Genomic DNA, 9,438 nt, shown 5'->3' with positions numbered 1-9,438 from the left:
TGATGGAGGAGTACGAGGCCGGGCTCGCCGGGCTTCTGGACCTCCAGGCGCGCGAGCTCGTCCCCGCGGCCAGTAGCGCGATCTCGCTCCTGGCCACCCCGAGGGCGGGCGACACGAGGGAGGGGTACTGCCATGTCTGCCACGATGACTTCGAGGAGGAGGACAGGCTGAGGGCGCTGCCATGCGCCCACGCCTTCCATCAGCGGTGCATTTCAGGGTGCTCAGCGACTCAGCGTTAACCGTCTGTGCCCGGTCTGCGGCTACGAGCTTCCCGGGGACTACAAGGAAATGCCTTGAAGCCGGCCATGAGAGATTGTCTCGTGCCATCGATCCTTTGTTATGCGTCGTTAATTATATGCTGCTTTATCTGTCAGTAGTGCACATCAGCGACTTTTGTGATCTCGTTGGAGAATATTGCTCCTACAATATTATATGGTTCTCAGAACTCTGCTGTTATGCTAAGCCTCATCAGGAGGCGTATTTTGTCCCGCCGATGTTCTCAGATTTATGTTGCTCACCTCGCTATGATTGTCATCAGCAACTGCACTTTAATAAACCGTTGTGCTGCTCTGTCTTGTGATCGTTGCACGCATAAACTGGTTTTGCAGCCTATGTAATGTTATACTCCCTCCGTCCCATAATATAAGAGCGTTTTTGACACCACACTTTTAGGAAGTTCCTTTCTGCATAGACATTGTACTACCAGAAGTTAGTGGTCGGAGGCCGAGCGCTTGCGCGAGGAGGACCGTGCGGGCGCGACAGCCGAGGGCGGCGAGCTCGGCGTCGCCATGGGGTCGCGTGCGGCTGGCTAGGGTTCCGAGGGAGTGTCCGGATCTGGGAGGGGAAGGGGAGGGGCTCAGGCGGCTGGGGGTTTGGCGGTTGGGACGTCTGGAAAGCTTGGGCGCCTGAAAGATCAAGATCTTTGCCTGGTTGCTGCTCCAAGATCGGCTATGGTGCAACGACAGACTACAGCTACGCGGATGGTCAAACGCCTATTTCTGTCAGCTTTGCGTCAAGAGCTTGGAGCCCTTGCGCCACCTGTCCCGAAGTCCAGGAGGGTTTGGGCCGAGCTCGGGCAATGGCGCGGCTGCTCCGCGCTCTCCCCAAAGGAGGAACACCACCACGATCATCCAGAGCACCCTGGAGGAACCGGCCCCCCATTGGCGAAAGGGGGCACGAACAATCCTCCTGTTGGCATGCTGGGAAATCTGGCAAGAGCGGAACCACTGCACCTTCCGACAGCACCTGCCGTGCATGAGAAGCATCGTCAAGCGAAACAAGACAACATCGAGCTATGGAGGATAACAGGAGCAACTTGCATCGAGAGCCCCTTCGGGGAACCACCATGAAACATACACCTTTCTGATCTAGGGTTTGTCGTGTGTGGCAAACCCACCATTTTGATCTTAGGATCTACACCACCATTGTTGTTTTCCCACTGCTTTCTGCTATGATCAATTAAAATGCCAGCAATTGCTGGACCTTTAAAAAAAGTTAGTGGTCTTTGTTTGAATTGGATCAATCAATTTATCGCAAGTATTGCTTGCAATGAAAAGTAGAAGTTCGGCAGGTCCAACAGGCGCCCAAGGCCCAACGGACTGATGTCGTCCCCTAGTTGGGCCAAAGGCCTAAGTTTTTCTTTTCTATTTTTGCATTTATTTTCTTTTTTGTGTTAGTTCAGTTTTCTCCTTTTTGAAATTTGTTGTTCTTTTTGAAACATGTTCAAAAATTTAAAATATTGTTTGAAATACCAAAATAACATCATATTAACTATTTTAAATTGTCTTTTCCTTCAAATGTTTATTAAATGCTTTTATAAAACATTTAATGTTTTCAAATTTATAGCTTTGTATTTATTAGTTATGTTAAATACTTAAAAATTAGTTTTAAGTACTTATTTAAATTGTAATTTTAAATATTTTTTCTTCAAATCCGGCATGTATGCCTACCAAGTTAGGGTCATTTCAATAATTCCTAAAAAATACCATGTTCAACGTAGAGTGTACGAGAAGGCTAGAAAACTCCGTTCGAGAGCATGTTGTCTCCCGACATCCGTCAAATGACCTCATTGTTATTCATTGGCTTGTACGACCAATTCAAGGAGTAGTGCATATCTTTACTACTCCCTTCATTTTTATATACAAGGCCACTATTAAAATTACAATTTGCAGATTACAAGGCCACTAACAGTAATCGATGCAATATTAATGGTGTTTGCCTCGTAGTACTAGCAAAGGAGGAAATTAATTATCCCTTACATACATGCGGGAGTGGGAGCATTGGCTTGGTGTGCATGAAAGAGAAGAATACATATTAATTTACACGACAAACAAGGAGACAAGCTGACTTGCAACATTTGACTTAAAAGACATTAACTTTTGCATTGATACCTGTAATATGGGTTTGTGGCCTTATATACAAAAATGGAGGAAGTATTGTAGATGTTCATGTTTTTTTAATAGTGTATAAGTTTGGTTAAACTATACGAAGGTTGGTTAAACAATTGTTGGCAATTTGTTGCGAGGTGGAGTATGAGAATTAGTTTCATGATGCATCTACAAATCCTATATGGTGAATGGATAAGCACACACGTGCATGCATACATACATGGGATGCGTGTAATCAAGGATGGGGCGCGACAAGAGGAAAAAAATCACGCAGCTACGTGATTTGAGAAAATCCTGCGTAAAGGTGACACACGCGAGGTACGTATCATGTCGATGCAAAAAAAAAATGGTGTGGGGCTCTGTCCACCGTGCGCACGCGCCAGCGCCTCGCCGGAGCAGGGTCGATTTGAGGTGGAGGTAGAGCGAATAGGAACCGGGAGGTGCATCAAGCCAAATTAAATGTGCTGGGTGGCTAGCGGATGGCAGTTGGCGAGCCAAATTTAAATTTACCGCTAGCGCTGCCGCTGCTGCTCTTCCCAGTCTAGCTGGTGACTCCACTCTCCATCAGCGAATCACTGGCTGGTCCTTGCTCTTGGAAGGGTGCCTCTGCCTCGGGAAGGCAAGATGCTCTAACTACGCTTTGCATGCACACGTCTTCGTCTTTGGACTTTGGCTTCCCACCGAGGGCTAGAGCTTCCGGACTCCGGAGTACTAGTACTCCTCTCCTCCTGTGGCAGCAGAGTCACGAGGGGCAATCTGAAATTCAAAAGCTGGTGCGCCATTCCACTTGTACTCTAGTAGCACCGCCGTCCGCCCAGTCGAGGAGGCGAGTAGGCCGGCCGCCGGCAGCATCGAGGCACTTCCCCGACGCCGATCCTCTAGTCCAGTCCATCCTCGCCGCGGCGACATGTTCAGCGTGCACTCGCCCCGACCCCTGAGGGATTGCGGCGGCGCCGGCGAGGGGGCGGACAGTGGCAGGGAGCTCCGCCGAGAGAACAAGGTGGCCGCGCGGGCGCGCGCCAAGGGCAAGCGGCGCGAGACGGAGAGCGCCAGGAGGAAGAGGGAGGAGCAGGAGCGGCTCGACGCCGAGGAGGCCGACTACCGCCGTTCCTGGGAGCAAGGTTCGTTCGGCCCCCTCATGGACCACTCCTCTCTCTCTCTCTCTCTCTCTCTCTCTCTCTCTCTCTCTCTGTATCAGTCTGTGTGTGTGTGTGTGTGTTTGAAAAAAGTTGAGAATGAAATCATATAGGATCGCGCACAAATCCTGCTAGATTACTCGGATCTGAGTGCAATTGACTCAATCGAATTCAGTTCTATGGATCCAAACGAAGTGTTAGGGAATTTCTCTGTGGATTGTACTGAGTGTTGACGTTCTTGTGAATTTCAGGGTTTTAATAACCTGCAAAAAGAGATAAGTACTTCGTTCCATCGAATATGTAGGCCCCTTTTAGAGTTGGGCGCAAGATTTTAAGGTTGCTGTTGGTAAAATACCAGTATATCCATTCACCAATTTCAAACACTTTTTCTGTTTCCTCCCAACTGCAAGAAGTCAGTAAATACTAGAGCTATTATGGGTCAATTGTCGAGGAAACTAATTAGGGGCTGAACTGGGACGACATGAGAAAATTTGCGTTGGGAGTGTACAAAGGCCTACATTTGGAATCGAATTGAAAAAAACGCCTTATGTGTGAGGAAGTGGCAGTAGGTTAAAGATATATTATGTGAGCACTTTATGTTGTATGCAGTACTTCTTGTGCCTGTATAGGAAATACCATAGGAGGAATATGGCTTATAACTTTGCAAATCATGCAATGGATGGGCTGCAATACTTGCCATGCTTTGTTTCAAAAACCACGCCGTGGATCGATAATACCGCGGGACACAGGCTGCTAGCAACGTATTTCCTTTCTTCAAGCATGATACATTCACTTCCATTGAGTGGTGCATGCTGTTGTGATGTAGAATTGCAGCTTCTGGAATCTGAATGTACACGACTCAAGTGACACCAGTATGCATGTTGCAGGCAATGAACTCTTCTACAACAGAAGATATCAGGAAGCAGCAGCTCACTATACCGAAGCTCTGGAAAAGAATCCGAATGAACCCGCAGTAAGAATTTTGCTTTAGAGCGATTATATCTTATATAAAGTCAGAAGGCAACTTCTATGAGCTGTTTTATCTGTTATTATTCTGTCACAACACTTCTGTCAGCTGTCATACTTTGTATAATACATTGGTTAAATTTGTTTCTCCATTCAAGTTAGCTGTATCTCTGATTACTAAATTTTCTGTCACATAGCATATATTATCCATGATCTGACTTATTTGTTTTAGTACACTGTTAGCTGTATGGCATGCTCCGGGGGGCACCGTTTTATCTTGGCACCCCGATTACTATAATACTTACTATGATGATAGTGCTACTTTTATGATTGGACATCCAGGTTTTCAGAAACAGAGCTCAGTGTTACATCTTTCTGGGAGCTCTTCCCGAAGGTCTGGAAGATGCAAAAAAATGTATTGAGCTGGATCCTACTTATCTGATGGGTTACGTGTGTAAAGCGAAGGTTCAAGCACTGATGCAGAATTATGAAAGTGCTATGGCAACATACATAGAGGGTTTGAAGTGTGATCCAAATAGTACTATTGTAATTGATGGCTTTAAGAGGTAGCTTTCCAGTCCTCTGTTTGCCTTCTTCACATTATAACATGGACTGACGTTTGTTTTTGTTGGCCCAGATGTAAGACATGCATTGAGAGGTCTAAAGGTGGTGACGTTGGGCCTGAGGATTTAGAAGACATTTTGGTTAGTCTCTTCCATCATTAGTTGTTTCTGTTTAATTTTTCCACACACATTTCTTGCATGCATGGTTCACCGTATCTGTGGTAATCCTTGTGCAACAGGAAACAAAGAAACTGTACTGAAAACCTTCTAATTAGTAGTTAAACTTTAGAAGTACTCCCTCCGTCCGAAAATACTTGTCATAAAAATGGACAAAAAAGGATGTATCTAGAACTAAAATACATCTAGATACATCATTTTTTATTCATTTTGATGACAAGTATTTCCGGACGGAGGGAGTACCACTTATGGTGTACATGAAGCACAACTCAATGAAAACCTGCTAATTAGTAGTTAAACTTTACCCTTCCAAACAATCTGGTTGAGTTTTATTACCCTAAGTCACTAATTATTTGCTCTCACTGATCCTAACAGAGAGATTGGCATTCAGACATTTGTTTGTCTAATGAACTTAAAAAGTACATGGAAGAAGTTGCAGTATTCAAGAAAGAAGCTTCTGATGAGCGCTTGAGGCGGATTGAATCTGAACAAACAGTAAGTTCATATCATGATATCCTAAAAAATTATAAATGATAAGCATTTATTTTTCAAAAAAGCTATCTTATCTAAACTGGAGGGCCGCACTTGCAAATTAGCCCTATGGGTTATGCGTGCACTCTCTAGATTAAACCATTCTTACTACTACAACTTATCTGGACTCGATGCTATTTATGCCAAATGAAACCACATTAATCAAGCCATCTATCACAGATAAATATGAATGCAAGTGTGTGAATTCTGCAGGCTAGGACATCCGAGGCAAACCAGGTGCAACGACAGAAAGAAACTGAGGAGCATCTGTCCAAAATACAACAAGAGTTGCAACAAGTCAAAGCTCGACAGGATGAGGTTGCTAATCAGCTACAGAAAGCTAATAAGGATAATGAACATGCTCAAAATCAGCTTTTGGAATCGAAAAAGTTCCATAGTGAGGAACTTCAGAAGGTAAATGAGCATAGTTTGAATCTGCAACATCAGCTCACTGAATCCAAAGAGCGGTATAATCAGCTTCAGTCCAAGCATGACGTCTTGCTAAAGGAACGAGATACTGCACTCAAAGAGGTAGAAAAGTTACGCCGGAGAAGTACGGCGATGCCCTGCGTGTTTTCATTAGCTGAACTAGAACGTGCAACAGAAAATTTCAGTACTTCAATGAAGTTCAGAGAATGTGGGGTTGCCTCTGTGTACCGAGGTGTCCTCCGGAACATGAAAGTTGCAATAAAGGTGCTGAGACACGATGGTCAAGGACGCTCACAGTTTAAACAAGAGGTAGTTCTACTGAACTCGCTCTGAAGTTTATTTTGCCTATGTCATGCTAGAAAAAGTTGGTGATGTCTTGCTTCTTTTCAGTGAAAGCTGGAACTTGAATAAATTAGTGTTTCCAGAACGACTAGTTGTAAATAATTGATTTTGTATTTATTTTGCAGGTTGCTATCCATAGCAGAGTGAGACACCCCAACCTTGCAACTCTTCTAGGAGCATGCAAAGAGTCATCGATGCTTGTCTATGAGTCCTTGCCAAATGGTAGCCTTGAAGATTTTCTTTCATGTGAGGATAAGAGGCAAACTCTGACCTGGCAGATTCGCATCCGTATTATTGCAGAGATATGTTCAGCTTTGATCTTTCTGCATGAGAACAAACCTGACCCAATTGTTCATGGTGATCTTCAGCCTGCCAACATTTTCCTTGATGCTAACTTTGTCAGTAAGCTTAGTGATTTTGGCATTTCTCATCTGCCAATCCAGTCCAACAGCAAAAGCACCAAGCATCCCGTGGATGACCCTACATACAAGGACCCAGAATGTCTTGCCACTCAGAAGATGACACCTCACTCTGATGTTTATTCTTTTGGAATGGTAGTCTTGCGTCTGTTAACTGGAAAGCCACCTGTCGGTATAAAGAAGATTGTGGAGGATGCGATGCAGCAAGGTGACCTAAACTCTATAGTTGATTCCTCGGCCGGTGACTGGCCTGTTGGGCACATCCAACAGTTAGCAGACCTTGCTCTCATTTGCACTGAGCAAAGCAGCTGGTCTCGTCCTGTTCTTTCAGGCCAGCTCTGGACAGCGGTTGAGAACATGAGGGATGGTGCAATGTTACCTTCACCTTCATTTTCGAGTTCGGTGAGAGATGAAAGCATCATACCGTCACACTTCACTTGTGCTATATCTCATGTGAGTAGAAAGGAACTCTATGTTTTTTCCCTATTCAGGAGCACATAAATAGATGACAACACTGAATGACTCGAATGTGTCTTTTGTTTCGTCTATTTCTAGGCACTCGTGTGATATTAGTAGCTCTCTTATCTTGTGACTAATCATCTGTTGTCAACATTTCAGGAAATCATGAAGGATCCTCACTTCGCAGAAGATGGATTCACCTATGAAGGTGATTTAATCCGGAAATGGCTTCAAAATAATAACAGATCGCCGATGACCAACAAACCACTTCAACACCGGAAGGTCATCCCCAATATCAGTCTCCGTTCTGCCATTCAGGAATGGCTCCAACAGCACAGCACGCTTCTGCAATGATCTTTCTGGCTGCAAGCTTTTGTTGCTACCGCCCCGAGTACCACCATGGCGTGTCGATGCGTGTTCCCAAAACCTTAAACCCTGGGCGATGCCTATGAAAAACTCTGCCAAGAAAACGAGCTAGCTATGCCATACCGGAAGTAGTGATCACTGGAGTACTTTATATTCTTGTAATACTACTGTTAAATCTGGCCAAGCTAAGCTTACAGCTAGTGTACAAGTACTCAACACATGCTATGGAGTCACGTTTCTTAACAATTGGATCAACTCTGAACTATCCATTTCAATCCATACATGTGCCATGACATTTATGCAGTCATCCCTGATGCGTGCTTCATTAATCAGTACGTGTACAGGGATTGCATGGAGTAGCTCAACGATTACAGTAGTATGTAGGCAAATATTAATGTAGATGTGTTAAGATTATGCAGGGGTTTAGTACTGCACTTATTACAGGTGCACATCAGTAAGTATGAAGCTTGCACACATTGGAGCACAATGATAGGCAGTGGTGCTCTCATTTGTAGAAATGCTTGGCGGTGTTTTCTTGCTTTTGGACACCCAGACTTTTGAGTTTTAAGTGGACTTGTGAAAAGATGATTTACATCTTTCTTTTTTTGAAACGAGGCAAAAGATTTGCCACTTTCATTGATTAATAAGAAGATATTTGCCCGGTTAATTAGAGGAAAACCAGGCGAAAACCGACACACAACCGCACAAGGGGCACACACAGCCGACCTGGCCCCAAACAAATGCCAAATAGTCGACCTAAGCGTCGAGGACAAGGCAGCTCCGATTGTTGAAGAGCTACACAGGAGAAAGTTGCAAGCCTCGCACCGATCTAGTCCAGCACATCATCCGAAGAGTACCACCCGCTGAAAACCGCCCTCATGGAGTCATCATTGCCGCAGAGACATCGCACGCAGCTCCGACTTCTTTGTCACAGCCAGAAGCCAGCATAGGCACACCCATTGGCACACCGGACCGTCGACATCAGAAGGACAAGCCGCAACCCAGCTTCGCACGCCAACATCATCGTCGCCACACAAGTCGCAACACCAACCACTCGCATCACCGGTTGCCCGCCGGCCAACCCTGATGCCGCGCACGTCCAACCTACAGGGAGCACAAAAGGGGCCAAGATCTTCAAAGACGGTGCCCCAAAGAAGGAAAATGACGTTAAAGACGACGCCACCGCCCGATCCATCACAGGATCATAACTTTCGCCCGCAGATCTTAACCCGAGAGTAGTGGGAGTGCAAGACTCCTCGACGGCGCCTCCAAGGAAGATAGCAACGCCCACGGGTGCCGCCGCCGTCGACTGGGGAGCATCGGTAAGGCTTTCGCCTGGAGCAGCACGACCAACACTCCCACACAACACTCCATTGGCCCGCACACCTCTGATGCAGCGAACACGCCACCACCGCGCTAGAGCCACCTCCGCCCTCGCCATCCATCTGCCAAAACAGACGTGCCAGATCCAACATCTAGCACCCACCATCGCTACACGAGAACCCCCACACCGGCGAAAGGAGCTCCCAACCGCGGCAGAAGCCGCACGGACACAGACAACCAGAACCGGCCAGATTCGGCGAGCCGGCACTCCACCGACGAGATCCCACGCGGGGACGAGCTCGCACAGGCAGGACCAGGGGGTCCCCCACCCCGCCTAGAC

General features: G+C 46.1%; 1 protein-coding gene across 1 annotated transcript; it reads left to right on the top strand.

The window, feature by feature from the left end:
- The first annotated feature begins 3,093 nt into the window (after nt 1-3,093).
- On the top strand, nt 3,094-8,052 carry LOC119327988 (U-box domain-containing protein 70-like). The gene is made up of 8 exons (XM_037601036.1): nt 3,094-3,508; nt 4,411-4,496; nt 4,832-5,055; nt 5,127-5,193; nt 5,605-5,724; nt 5,974-6,498; nt 6,657-7,403; nt 7,569-8,052. The coding sequence occupies exons 1-8, from the start codon at nt 3,295-3,297 to the stop codon at nt 7,761-7,763; spliced, it is 2,178 nt and encodes a 725-aa protein (XP_037456933.1). The 5' UTR covers nt 3,094-3,294; the 3' UTR covers nt 7,764-8,052.
- Nucleotides 8,053-9,438: the final 1,386 nt, after the last annotated feature.

This window comes from Triticum dicoccoides, chromosome 7A, assembly GCF_002162155.2.
Source record: "Triticum dicoccoides isolate Atlit2015 ecotype Zavitan chromosome 7A, WEW_v2.0, whole genome shotgun sequence".
NCBI classification, from domain to species: domain Eukaryota; kingdom Viridiplantae; phylum Streptophyta; class Magnoliopsida; order Poales; family Poaceae; genus Triticum; species Triticum dicoccoides.
The sequence above is the reverse complement of the archived record's forward strand: the minus strand, read 5'-3'. Positions and strand labels throughout refer to the sequence as shown.

Bases quoted from the DNA above. Each gene is read 5' to 3' on its own strand.
- LOC119327988 (XM_037601036.1), top strand. From the start codon at position 3,295: ATGTTCAGCGTGCACTCGCCCCGACCCCTGAGGGATTGCGGCGGCGCC. The intron at 4,497-4,831 runs GTAAGAATTTTG...TTGGACATCCAG, and splicing joins AGAATCCGAATGAACCCGCA to GTTTTCAGAAACAGAGCTCA. The intron at 5,725-5,973 runs GTAAGTTCATAT...TGAATTCTGCAG, and splicing joins GGATTGAATCTGAACAAACA to GCTAGGACATCCGAGGCAAA.